Source organism: Solanum verrucosum, unplaced genomic scaffold, assembly GCF_900185275.1.
Source record: "Solanum verrucosum unplaced genomic scaffold, falcon-dt-bn FXZP01000161.1, whole genome shotgun sequence".
In the NCBI taxonomy this organism is placed as follows: domain Eukaryota; kingdom Viridiplantae; phylum Streptophyta; class Magnoliopsida; order Solanales; family Solanaceae; genus Solanum; species Solanum verrucosum.
The window spans coordinates 1,604,047-1,617,954 of record NW_026020127.1 but is presented as its reverse complement, the minus strand read 5'-3'; the positions used below and the strand labels follow the sequence as shown (position 1 = coordinate 1,617,954).

The window sequence follows — 13,908 nt, the reverse complement described above, 5'->3', positions numbered from 1 at the left end:
GATTATGCTTACACAAATCATTTTTTTCTTGTTGCTAGATTTATAATATTTTCTAAATTATGGTTAAAATTTGAAACAAACCAAAAAGTGGCTACTTTTGGTATAAATAATGGTGTCCATAGTATTGCTTTCAACTGTTTGTTCATTGGGTCATTTGCATTTTTGGGTAATTTTAATGTTAGTTTTTAAATTTTTTTTCACCTAATTCTAAATAACTTTTTTTTACCAGACATATATTTTATATTTTAACTTTTTTTTACCAGTCATAAATTTTATATTTTTATATCATACTAGTATTTTATAAATTATATAACTTTATTTTTTAAAGAACTTATGCCCATTATATTAGATATAAGTTCAATTGCTAAAGGATAAAAATAAAGATCAATTTATTGGAGAATAAAAATAAAGATCAATTTATTTAAAGCATAAAACGATTTATGACATTCACTTTATCACAAAAAAATTGTTAATGTTTTGGATTTTTAAATTTTATGATTGAAACTTCAAATTCACCACCAAATGATGTGGTGCAACAAATGAAGTTATTCTTGTTTAATCAGATGTCTTAATTTTGAATTTTGAATTTTGACTATGATTTTTTTTTTTACATGGAGTGCTTTTCTCAAATGGACCTTACATGTCGTGAATTCAAATTAATCAAACTCTAATGAAGATATCGGACATCAAATAATTTATTTTTTTTAAAAAATAATATAAAATACATAAATCTCATACGTTTGGGGCTAACTACATCCAATTCCGAAAGTTTGGGTGTGACATCATTAAGGTTTCTTGTTCAGAAATTAGTTGGGGTATATAATATAAAATATTTAGTGAGGTATGAATATAAAGGGGTATATGTTTGTAATTATTTTACTTTTATGAGATATTTGCTTAATTTTCCCTATTTTAAGTTTTGTATTTATGTAATTTTTCGAAAAGAAAACACATTTGGACTTATATGAAAAAACCATGGGCTCAATGTTGGACTTATATGAAAACCCGACCCATTGTTTCATCATTTATTCTCTCACACACCTCGAATTCTTCACAGTGGTTTTTGTGCATAGCAGAAAGGAGAAATAAGCGGGAAAAAGATGCAGAAGCGGCAAAGCGGTGGTGTAGCTGGCGGTGGCTCAGCTACTCCGGCAGCTAAGAGAGGACGTCCGTTAGGCAGCGTAAACAGTAACTCCGCCGCTGCCTCTGCTGCAGCGGCAGCCGCATCCAGTGCTGCCGACTCAGTAGCTCCGCCAACGCTTCTCGGACCTTCACTTCATGTTCACTATGCATTTGCTGGTCAGTTAGTGCCTTATCGTATGTGTATCATACTGAATTTTGAATGCTTTGTCATTAACTTTATAGGTTTAAAAGGAGGTGAAGGTTTGTAGTGCTATGTGGATAATGTATCGGTATATATATGAATGAAATTTAGGTGGTCTTATAAATGTAATTTTGAGTAATTTATTTGAGTTTTTGTACTGCCATTTGCATTACCAGTGTAACTTCGAGCTGAATTAATGAATTTGTTGAGCTTGGGGTGCGGCCTTGTCCGGATGTCCGTGATGAAGCTTAGGGGTTTGAATTACCATAGTATAAGGTGTGAGTAAATGGACGGTAATGTCGAGTTGAAGTTGTATCCTGCCGGTTGTTTCCTTGTTTAGGAAATTAACTTTTACTCGTATCCAATAGCTTTCAAGGATTCGAAAAAGAATTTCTAACCTAAATCCCTAACTACAGAGAAAAATGCTGTTAGAAAAGTAGTGAGAGAGGCACCCAAGGGTGTGGCCTAGTGGTCAGTGGTTGAGAACTTTGAGGTCTCACCTTCAAAACTCAAGGAGGCAAAAAAACACTAGGTGATTCTTCCTATTTGTCATAACCTTGATTAACAGTGTTATCTGCTACCAGTTGTTGGTGGGAGGTATCACGTTAAGGTGCGTGTAAGTTGGCCCAGACACCACAGTCATAAAAAAAGTAGTGAGAGGGGTGGAATAAATAGCCAGTACCCTGAAAGGGAATTTCACCTATTTGCAACAAACTTAGTTCATTTTTTTAAAATTGGTAACTTAAAACTAAATTTATTTTTTTTGTTGAACAACAAATGAATTTCATTTTTCCAGTTACTCTATGCAGAATAATGTTGTTAAAATTAACGGAGATGCTCCCCAGGAAAGTTATTCCTGGTGTCACACCTGCTGTTACTGCCTTCTTTTTAGACATTTGCTCTTTTAGTAGGAACTAGAGACTTTGTTTGAATTTTGTCAAGTTGAGGAGCTAGACACCCAGGATCATGGCCATTTATTGGAACCTATATAAACATTGTTGTCAAGTGAAAGTTCGCCTTTGAGTCAAATGCACATTTTATGGGATTACACTGGGTATGTTGTTGCACATTTTGGAATCACGTGTCAAATTGGAGAATTTAATATAGAATTGAAAATACAAAAATGTTGACTCTCAGAATGGCCTGGAAACAATAACATAGAGGGCAGGGTTTCAGAAAGGAAAGACATTCCTCACTAGACCTGAGATCTACTTGGATAGTTGATTTTTCGCAGTCCTTGAGCTCTGGGTGTATTACATTTCACAGTTGCTGATTGATCCTTTGGGAGAAGGCAGTCCTGAAGGATGTTGATCTGCATCTAGGTTTGTTCGAACAAGTGTGCGTTTATAGGAACCTTTTATGCAAAGCTCACCGAAGAAAACAAGTCCAAAGCTCACTTCGTTGCTCAAGTTAGTAATGTTCATAAATGATTACTCAAATAATTCTCGTCACTATAACTCGGGAAAAACTCACGGGATAGATAAGCTGTCTTAGATACTCTCATGCCTCTCAATTTGTTGAGGGATGCCTTTTTGCTACTCCTTTTGTTCTCTGATCATTGGTTCTACCGATGCTTCTATAGTGTCACCTAATTTTGTGTTTTTCCCCCACTATGATTTAGATCTACTTCCTTGATGCCGTGGTCCCCTCTTTTTAGCTATCCTCTCCACTTTCTTGTTTTCGCCATCATTCTATTGCCTCTCCTCCCCCTTCCTTTGTCGTCTAAGGTGGTATAGTGGCTCCTTCAGATTAGTCACTTAGAAAAATTCTCCATAGTTGTGCATTTGCAATAATCTTTTTAAGAGGAATGGGTTAAACCACTCATCTGTCCTTTTAATGTGAATTTGTCAACTAATGTTAATAAGGGACTGTGCTAGCCACTGTCAGGTGGTGTTCATGAAGGTGTTATTGTGCAGTACTCAACCTCTTGATTCTCGGTCTGTAATCTAGAGGTAGATGCTCACCTCCTAGCCTCACTCTCAAACTTTATTCGATTATCAGCCTTGTATATGATTAAACCATCTGCTACATAGGCTTATAGCTCAACAAATATCTTCCAACTAATGGATCAACATCCCACACGCATATGTCTTATCTTCTGTCCTCTAAAGGCCCAATCAAATAGTGCATCCTTCACTAGTACTGGACATAGTACATTATGTCCAGAATCTCTTATATAAGTGTTGAGAATAAAGAAGCACTTTTTAACCATATTAACAAAGAGCTTCCAAGAAAGCATTTCTCGTACAGATACAACAACTCCTTTGTCTGTTGGGTCTGTTATCTCTACTATTGAGGGAAGGTCGATTCCGTTTCAATCTAATGATAGAAAAATTTAAGGGAAGTTTGATTTAAGGATTTCCTACCTAGTTTAAAGGAAAGTTTTAATAACCAAAAATTTAGGATTTCCTACCTAGTTCAAATAAGGAAAGCTTTAATAACAAAAATTTAAGTCGATTTCAAAATTTTAAATATTAGGTAAGTAATTAGATGACTAGTTTGTCTAGTGTGAGATCAATTTTAAGAGGTAAAAAAGGGAACAACATTTTGGGAAGGGCCTTCGTGCTTTTAGATAGATATAGAGAATATAAATCTAGATCCAATCTGCAATTGCTATGCTCTATTCGAGCTTTAAGTATTGGTTGTACAATAACTCTACTTTAACAATTCCGTATACATATTTGTATTCAATGGACTATCTCCAAAAATAAATGTTAGTATTCTACAATCACCACGTATTTGGTATGGGACTAAATTTGGAGTCGAAATGGACTTATATTACAAGTTGTGTTCTTTGGCCCATTAAATTCATTCTTTTCCATATTTTTCAAGTTCTTTAAAAAAAGGAAAGAATTTATATAAAGTAAACTCTTAATTAATTTTGAAGTCATCAGGACTTCCTAAATAATTCAAATAAGTAAAGATTAAATGACCAAAATCCTAGTTGATTTCAAAGTCATAAAATTAGGGAGATAATAAAATGACTATTTTATGAGATTACACTGGGATTGTGTTCTTAGTTGCCTCTCCTCTCCCTTCCTTTGTCGTCTAAGGTGGTATAGTGGCTCCTTCAGATTAGTCACTTAGAAAAATTCTCCATAGTTGTGCATTTGCAATAATCTTTTTAAGAAGAATGGGTTAAAACACTCATCTGCCCTTTTAATGTGAATTTGTCAACTAATGTTAATAAGGGACTGTGCTTGCCACTGTCACCGTTCATGAAGGTGTTATTGTGCAGAACTCAGCCTCTTGATTCTCGGTCTGTAATCTGGAGGTAGATGCTCACCTCCTAGCCTCACTATCAAACTTTATTCGATTATCGGCCTTGTAAGGCTTGTATATGATTAAACCGTCTGCTACATAGGCTTATAGCTCAACAAATATCTTCCAATTAATGGATCAACATCCCACACGCATAAGTCTTATCTTCTGTCCTCTAAAGGCCCAATTAAATAGTGCATCCTTCACTAGTACCGGACATAGTACATTATATCTGGAACCTCTTATATAAGTGTTGAGAATAAAGAAGCACTTTTTAATCATATTAACAAAGAGCTTCCAAGAAAGCATTTCTCGTGCAGATACAACAACTCCTTTGTCTAAATGTCTATTGGGTCTGTTATCTCTACTATTGAGGGAAGGTCGACTCCGTTTCAATCTAATAATAAAAAATTTTAAGGGAAGTTTGATTTTAGGATTTCCTACCTAGTTTTTTTTTTTGATAACCGAGAAATCCGTCTGTGACCCGCCCTTTGGACCAATCACAACCTTCTAAACTCGGTGGATTTCCTACCTAGTTTAAATAAGGAAAGTTTTAATAACCAAAATTTTACGATTTCCTACCTAGTTCAAATAAGGAAAGCTTTGATAACAAAAAATTAAGTGGATTTCAAAAGTTTAAATATTAGGAAAATAATTAGATGACTAGTTTGTCTAGTGTGAGATCAATTTTAAGAGGTAAAAAAGGGAACAACATTTTGGGAAGGGCCTTCGTGCTTTTAGATAGATATAGAAAATATAAATCTAGATCCAATCTGTAATTGCTATGCTCTATTTGAGCTTGAAGTATTAGTTGTACAATAACTCTACTTTAACAATTCCGTATACATACTTGTATTCAATGGACTAATCTCCAAAAATGAATGTCAGTATTCTACAATCACCACGTATTTGGTATGGGACTAAACTTGGAGTCGAAATGGACTTATCTTTCAATGGACTTATATTCCTAGTTGTGTTGTTTGGCCCATAAAAGCCATTATTTTCCATATTTTTCAAGTTCTTTTAAAACAAGGAAAGAATTTATATAAAGTAAACTCTTAATTAATTTTGAAGTCATTAGGACTTCCTAAATAATTCAAATAAGTAAAGACTTAATGACCAAAATCTTAGTTGATTTCAAAGTCATAAAAATTAGGGAGATAATAAAATGACTATTTTATCCAATATGAAATCTAATTTTAAAGGGTAAAAAAGGTGAATAACATTTCACTAGGAACTTCGAACTTTCAACATGTATAGATTATAGATGTTTACAATTCTTTGTATATTTTTATATTCTTAGTATTTTACTTGTATTACCAAAGGGTATGACGTAGATGTCAATGGAATGGAATGGACCATGGAGGTAAATGTGCAAAGCCCATCGAGTCAAAAGAAGCTACATAAACTTTCCATATGTCAAAGTGTCGGGTGAGGGGGGCCTGAGTTATTTGGCATCTGCGCTGTGGAAAGTAGCAGATATCTGGTGGACTAGTTGAGGTCCTTGCAAATATATGCTTTGATTGTGCTTTGCACTTAAAGCTCTAATAGTTCTTGCACTTAAAGCTCTAATAGTTCTTGAGCTTTTGTATGCCTTTTGCCTTTACCTCTAGGACATCCATTTGGGACTAGATTTGACTCTTCCAGTACTCCAACTGTAACATTCCAAGAATTTGGTCAACCCAATCTAAGCAAAATTAAAGTAGTTTCCGATCCGCATAAGGTACAGCCATTGGTGTACGATGAAACACCATTTATGTAAATTGCAGCGTTTCTGAAAAATTGATTGACCTGCTGAATTTGAGGAAATAGTGCAGGCATTGGTAGAAGGTAAGTAAATTAAAATATTTTCTGATCCGCATAAGGTACTATTGGCGTAAGATAAAACACAATTTATGTAAATTGCAGCATTTCTGAAAATTTGTTTTGACCTGTTGAATTTGAGGAAATAATACAAGCATTTGTAGAAGACAAGGATGTGGAATTGTGGATTAAATGATGCATTTTCCAGCCACATATGCTTATGATTATCATTTGGTTACCAATCTTCTGTTCTTACAGATCAGAATAATAAAAGGATTGTTCTGGCACTTCAAAGTGGATTGAAGAGTGAGCTGACGTGGGCATTAAACGCTCTCACTTTGCTATCATTTAAAGAGAAAGATGAAATCCGCAAAGATGCAACCCCTCTTGCGAAAATTCCTGGGTTGCTTGATGCTCTACTTCAAGTTGTATGTTTCTCAATGTTTTCCGTGTAACTTCTGCTTCATGGTTGACTCTTGATTAGTTTTTCCCTATTTAATATCATAGTGATGGCAATGATCTGTTTGACAGATAGATGACTGGCGTGATATAACGTTACCAAGGGTGCTTGTGAAGACACCACGTGTTCGACTATTGGGTGCAAATTCAGCTGTTACTGGATTTGGAAATGAATATGAGGCCTTGAACTCGGATAATCCCTCACCTCATCCTAGGTAATTCAGCATGCCCTCACCCCTTCCGTCTTCTTCCAGATGCCTTTTGTTGTAAATCTTAGTTTCCAATGCATGGAATCTGCAATGCAGATCCTACCCTGTATTTAATTGCCTTGTGTTACGTGCTCCATATATCCTTTGACCACAGTACTGGATCTGGATCTTCCAACAAAGAGGCATCTGTTCTGAAGTGTGCTAACAAGCTTCGCCCTGGAGCCTGGAATTTTGATGAAGACGGCCTATTTAACTTGGATGAGGAGGGGCGTGCTGAGAAACAGCTGTGTGCTGTCGCTGCTTCAAACATTATCCGTAACTTCTCTAACATGCCAGATAATGAAGTCATCATGGCGCAGCACAGGCATTGCTTTGAAACCATATTTCAATGTCTTGAAGATTATGTTACAGGTGGGAAAAGAGGTTTAAACTTAATCTTAGTTTTTTTGTGTTTGGTTTAAATTTGCCATCTATCATGTGGCAGTTTGTATTATGTTCTCCTCATCTAAGACATTTACTCATCTATCTTCTGAATCCATCTTCCTGGTTATACATTGAGGAGGATGTTGATTGTTAATGATGTATGTAATTGACTTTTTAGACCAATAAATCCTACTGAGAAAATTCTATCATTCTAGAGGAATTCTCTCTTGTTTATTCCTTGGAAACCTCCCTAAATATTTAGCACATTCCATACTTCTGATAGTTGAATTTCTTACCTGTTTAATCACCTTTTTTTATTGTTGTCAGCTTATTGAAGTTAATGACTTATGTGGCTTCATTTTATACTTTCCAATGAAAAGGGTCAATTTAAGATTCCTGTGCTTGCCTGGTATAATCTAAAGAGACTGCTTGGACTTTGTTGACAATCTTGATTATGTTGTTGCATGGCATGCCAACAACAACATACTTAGTGTAGTCCCATAAGTGAGATCGAGGAAGGTGGTGTGTATGCAGCCTTACCCCCACCTTGTGAAGGTAGAGAAGTTATTTTGATGGACCCTGGCTCAAGCAAAGCATATAAAAATTGACAGATGGCTGAATGCCAGATATTCTTGATTAAAATGTTTTCTCAACTCATATCCATTTAAAACATGTTTCTCTCTACCTATTTTTGATTTCGGATTTCTTTTGTTGACAGAGGATGAGGAACTTGTCACAAATGCCCTCGAGACTGTAGTGAATTTGGCTTTGTTGCTGAATCTTCGGATCTTTAGCTCCTCAAAACCTTCTTTTATCAAAATGACGTAAGCATTTGACTTGTCAGTTGCTTGCTTTGTACTATTGGCTCTTTATACTGAGTGGAGGCTTTTTTTCGTTTCAGTATGTTCTGAATTGAGTTGTTTGTTTCTTGATCCAGGGAGAAACGTGCAGTCAAGGCTCTCATGGGAATGCTGGGATCTGCTGTGAAGGCTTGGCACTCTGGCGCTGCTGAATTAATTGGTCGTCTTATAATAAATCCTGACAATGAACCTTTCCTACTTCCTTTTGCTTCACAGGTTGATGTCCATTTTGACAGCTGCAGTACTAAAATTTCCATCTGTACTTTTATGATTGTTCAGAAAACTCACTAAACACAATTTGTGAGATATGCAGATATATACACGTTTGGTCGATATAATGAGCTCTCCACCTACTGATGCTCAAGCAGCTGCTGTAGGTGCATTATATAACCTTGCAGAGATAAATATGGACTGTCGTTTGAAGCTGGCCAGTGAGCGATGGTAAGTGACAGAATTTGACCTAATTATAGTTAACAGATTCCTCTTATTTTTGTATCTGAACGACTGATTCACCACATTGAACTTCAGGGCAATTGATCGACTGTTGAAAGTGATCAAAATGCCACATCCAGTACCAGAAATTTGCAGGAAAGCAGCAACTATTTTGGAAAACCTTGTGTTGGAGCCGCAGAACAAGCCCCTCCTCCTATCGTATGAAAATGCCTTTGCGGAAATGCTCTTCGGGGATCCAAGGTACTCAGACATATTCGCGAGGATATTATATGAACTAACATCACGACCAAGCAACAAAGTTGCATCAGCTTGTGGGATTTGGGGCATGTAACCCAGAGTGGTGTATTGGGTGGATTTGTGCTGACAGTCTGATGTACATATAAGTTTAACCTTGAATATTTATTAGTTTAACTTGCTGTTGTACTGTTTAAGCACTAATCTAGCTCTTAAATGTAAAATTTAGTTCCTGGCAGGTAGTTCTTTCTCCCCAAGGCAAAGTGCCCTAATTATGGGTTAGTCCTCATGTCTTTGGTTCAAGAATACTCGGGTAAGACGTGATGTGTCGGTTAGACGTTTCTTATGATTTAAGTTGTAAGTATTCTATACACCCGAGTTCTGAATTTTCGCCTGGATTGACATTGGACTACAAGTCCACAAGGGATTTAAAGTAAATGTGATAGAGAAGTTGTCTCTGAGTCTGCAGCTAGTTGTGTGGCTAAAACTTAGTTTAGAACTTGGGCTACACCTATATGTACCTTCAGATAAATATTATCAGGGAGAGGTGGATTCAGAATTTTAATTTGATGGGTTTGACCTTCAAGGTTGTTAGTATTGGACTTATTGTACCTCTGACATTATGGGTTTAGAAATCATATTTTAAAAATCTATATTCAGTGTTGAAAACATAGGGTTCGGATGAACTCGATGCCAAAGAGTCCATCCTTATTTCTTATCTAATTTGGTGTGTTTTCACATAAAAATCCATATTCAATATTGAGATACTGGATTCGGATGAACTCAATATTGAAGCACCGGAGCCACCTTTCCTCCTACTGTTGCTGCAGCTATTTCCAGCTCCTTGTTGTCCCCTTCTTGCCAGCTTCCCCTTCTCATTTAAGTACACAAAACAGCTGGTTCCATCTTTACTCAGCTATTTGCATCTACCATTTCATGCATTTATTACTTAGAATTTAATACAAAGTTCTAGTCACTTTATCATAAAACCCCAAATACAACTAGTTGTACTGTTGTAGCAACCTCTTTCGTTTCGTTTTAAATGAATGGTGTTTGAATGAACTCAAAATTTAAGAAATTGAAGAAGACCTTTGACATGTCACCCATTTATATCTATGTATCAGAATTGTCCTTTTAAATAAGTGGTGATTAGAGTTTCACACGTTTTTTTTATTTTCTCTCTTCAGCTCTTTTAAGTATATTTCCTCCACTTCTTGCATAGTAAATTTTCCTACTATATTATGCCGATTTTCTCTCCCCATATTTTTCATGTTAGAAAGAAGGCAAACTCGAAAGCTTTAGAATTTGGTAGATAACGATAACCGTTAAGCTTAAATTGTCTTGACTTTATATGCATTCCTTCTATTTAGAATATTTAGATGAGTTGATTCTAACAAATCATGTTATTAATGGTAAAACAACGATATTAAGATTAAATAGTTTCCAAAAGAGAATAGTATTATTCTTTTTGAACAAACTAAAAGAAAACGTGTCACATAAACTGTTTAGACATGCAATGGATTATATGTGCTTTGTTTCTAACACAATGAAAATGTACAACTCAAACCATACATTATTACTGTGAATTTTCCTTTTAAGGTAAACATAATACAAATTGTAACCATTTATTTTCTCAGATTAACAATTCTTCGTCGTGTTTGTGATCTTCATTTGCTAGAAAATAGAATATTTGGTATCACTTTTATATAAATAATCAATTCAAATTACATTGTATATTGCAATCCTTAAGGTAACAAAGAATGATAATACTACTACATAACTTTTACTGGAGGAAAATTAAAAATTATTTTTCAAGAATCATTAATTGTGACAATTCTAGGTACTTCAACTGGGAATTCATGAACCTCATCCATCCATGGATTCTTCTCTTTAGCAGGATTAACCGTCTTCAACGCGCGCCACACAGCACTGTTACATTTAAATCCAGAACCAAATGCAATTTGCCATGTCCTGTCTCCTTTCTTGATCCTCCCTTTAGCTTCAGTATAAGCCAATTCATACCATAAAGAGCTGCTTGATGTGTTACCAAACCTGTAAAGTGTCATTCTTGATGGCTCCATATGCCACTGACTGAGCTCGAGATTCTTCTCGAGCTCATCCAGTACAGCCCTTCCACCAGCGTGTATACAGAAATGCTCGAATGCCAGCTTGAAATCAGGTATGTAAGGCTTGATTTTCATCTTGAAGATCTTCCTCGCGACTAATGTCATGAAGAAAAGGAGTTGCTCAGACATAGGAAGGACTAATGGCCCGAGAGTTGTGATGTTAGTTTTTAGTGCTTCCCCTGCAACAGCCATTAGGTCCTTCGATAAGGCAACACCGATCTCCTTCTTCTCGTCCTCCTCCTGGAACACACAACCATAGCTCCTGTCATCCGCGCCCTTGTGTGTACGTACTGTATGGATGAGTTGGTACTTGGAACGTCGACGATCTGATGATCTGTTTGACAGAAGAATTGCAGCACCTCCCATCCTGAATATGCAATTTGAGACAAGCATTGATCTATTGTTGCCAAAGTACCAATTGAGTGTTATGTTTTCCATACTCACTACAAGTGCATAAGAATTAGGATTCACCTGATACATCAACATTGATAAAAATCAAACAGTTAGTATTAGAAATTTCAATATACTTGATATAAACAAATAGTACTATGTAAAGTTATCTTAGGTCACGAGTTCAAGTCATGGAAACAATCACTACTGATGCTTGCATTAGGGTAAGATGTCTACATTACACCCTTTACGGTGCGGCCCGGGGTGTCCTTTTCAAATAGTACCATGTTTGTATACAATCAATGTTTGTCACTCTTGTCTCATAAGTTAGTTGAGTTCACCTTCCCACATGGGAGAAAGTTAATGAAATACTTTTTGAGAAGTGGGACTCATCAAGAATTGCCAAACAATTTCTATTATTATTCGAAACATCTATTTTTCTTTTGTCAAACACTTTACTACTCTAAAATAAGCACTTTTGACTTTCCAAAAACTTAACCGAACAGACTATAAGTTAAAAAAAAAAAAGAACAAACCTGCAATAGTTGTTTAGCAAGATCAATAGAAATGAGTCCAGCACTACATCCCATTCCACCAAGATTATAGCTCATAACATTTCCCCTGAGCTTGTAATGGTTAACAATCATAGCAGAAAGTGATGGTGTTGGATTAAACAAGCTACAATTCACCACAAGTATCCCAATATCCTTAGCCTTCACCCCGGTTTTCGCCAACAACTCATCGATAGCACCAAACATTACCATCTCAGCCTCCTTCCTTGCCTCAGCCATGTTAGGTTCCGCGGGCACTCTCAAAAGTGCCTCAGGAAAATATGTCTTTTGCCCTAAACCCGACCTCTCTAATATCTTCTTCTGAAAGGCCAAATTCTCCTCAGTGAAAACCCCGGCTTGTTTTGATCTCTCCATGAAAACTTCTTTACTACACATAACATCAGGCTTAGGCTTATAACATGAAAAATCAACCAAATACACTTTTCTAGGCCTTGTCATGAAATAAAGTGTCCCCAAAAAAACAACAAGAGCAGAACATAAAATCACTGTAACAAGATTGAACTTCAATTTATCCAATAATTGGATTAAGTCATCTACTGAAATAGTCATAACATGAACACAAAGTACCCCCAAAACAGGAACCAAAAACAGATACATAGCATTGCTGATCAAATAGTGGTAACCAAGTTTGACATATTTGAGCCTGATTGATTGAAGAAAATTAGGAAGATTGTTAACTTCAACCGAAATTCGCGCGGTTTCAGAGCTAACTGAATTCTTGTTGTTCTCATCCCCCATTGTTAAACTGAGCTTGAATTCAATGAACTTAGAGAAGAGAAAATGAGAAGTTTTCTTGATGAAATAAGAGATACCCGAATGTAAAGAACTGTTTTTTAGATGAAATAAGAGATACCCGAGTGTAAAGAACTGTTCTTTTAGATGAAATAGGAGATACCTGAATGTAAAGAATGGATTTTTAGACGAAACAAGAGATACCCGAGTGAAAAGAATGGATTTTTAGATGAAATAAGAGATACCCGAGTGAAAAATGAACTTTTTAGATGAATAAGAGATACCGAGTGAAAAGAACAGAATTTTAGATGAAATAAGAGATATCCAAGTGAAAAAAAATGAATTTTTAGGTGAAATAAGAGATACCCGACTGAAAAAATGTCTTCTAGATGAAATATAAGAGATATATGAGTGAAAAGAACTGATTTTTAAATGAAATAAGAGGTACCCAGATAGAAAGAACTGATTTTTAAATGAAATAAAAAATACCAGAGTGAAAAAAATAACTTTTAGATAAAAATAAGAGAGATCCAAGTAAGAAGAAATTGATTTTTAGATGAAATACGATTATTTTTTTTAGAACTTTTTAGACAAAATAAGAGAGACCTAAGTGAGAAAGATTGTTGTAGAGATTGAAAAAAAATAGAGTTGTAAATGTGTTGGGAAAAAATGTTGAATTTGTTGGACAACTTATAGGATGCATGAACAGCAGGCTGGTGCAACTACCCCAACGAACTTTTTAATTGTTATGGCAATTTAATTTGCCACTTGGGAAAAATAAATATAATACTAAGTTTCGTGTATAATTTTTTTTTTAATTCTAGTAATTTGAAAATTGAAGGAAGATAGATTTAATGACTGATTATATTAAGTTTTATTTGACTTGAAGCATTGACCTTTCATTAAAAATAGAAAGGATTTACAATAGAATATTCAATACTTTCGGCTATTTACATGAGATAATGGGAGATTTTATCTGCATACCTTGCATTATCTATCTTGTGTTGAAGTTTATCAATTTATTGAGGTGCATTTAATTGTCTTACATGAAAGACGAAATTA

The 13,908-nt window shown here is 35.4% G+C and overlaps 2 protein-coding genes across 2 annotated transcripts; one reads left to right on the top strand and one right to left on the bottom strand.

Moving 5' to 3' along the window:
• Nucleotides 1-1,046: 1,046 nt before the first annotated feature.
• On the top strand, nt 1,047-9,324 carry LOC125825862 (armadillo repeat-containing protein LFR-like). The gene is made up of 8 exons (XM_049505154.1): nt 1,047-1,299; nt 6,647-6,816; nt 6,920-7,062; nt 7,211-7,467; nt 8,198-8,303; nt 8,417-8,555; nt 8,653-8,780; nt 8,868-9,324. The coding sequence occupies exons 1-8, from the start codon at nt 1,101-1,103 to the stop codon at nt 9,121-9,123; spliced, it is 1,398 nt and encodes a 465-aa protein (XP_049361111.1). The 5' UTR covers nt 1,047-1,100; the 3' UTR covers nt 9,124-9,324.
• A 1,384-nt stretch (nt 9,325-10,708) lies between these two features.
• Nucleotides 10,709-13,469, bottom strand: LOC125825855 (3-ketoacyl-CoA synthase 11-like). Its single transcript, XM_049505141.1, has 2 exons — nt 12,079-13,469; nt 10,709-11,623 (listed from the first exon to the last, which is right to left on the bottom strand). The coding sequence occupies exons 1-2, from the start codon at nt 12,850-12,852 to the stop codon at nt 10,838-10,840; spliced, it is 1,560 nt and encodes a 519-aa protein (XP_049361098.1). The 5' UTR covers nt 12,853-13,469; the 3' UTR covers nt 10,709-10,837.
• Between the last annotated feature and the right edge of the window lie 439 nt (nt 13,470-13,908).

Excerpts from the sequence above, each read along its gene's own strand:
- LOC125825862 (XM_049505154.1), top strand. The coding sequence starts at position 1,101 with ATGCAGAAGCGGCAAAGCGGTGGTGTAGCTGGCGGTGGCTCAGCTACT. Across the intron at positions 6,817-6,919 it reads TTGATGCTCTACTTCAAGTT|ATAGATGACTGGCGTGATAT; the intron begins GTATGTTTCTCA and ends TCTGTTTGACAG. Across the intron at positions 8,781-8,867 it reads AAGCTGGCCAGTGAGCGATG|GGCAATTGATCGACTGTTGA; the intron begins GTAAGTGACAGA and ends ATTGAACTTCAG.
- LOC125825855 (XM_049505141.1), bottom strand. The coding sequence starts at position 12,852 with ATGGGGGATGAGAACAACAAGAATTCAGTTAGCTCTGAAACCGCGCGA. Across the intron at positions 11,624-12,078 it reads TTGCTAAACAACTATTGCAG|GTGAATCCTAATTCTTATGC; the intron begins GTTTGTTCTTTT and ends TTGATGTATCAG.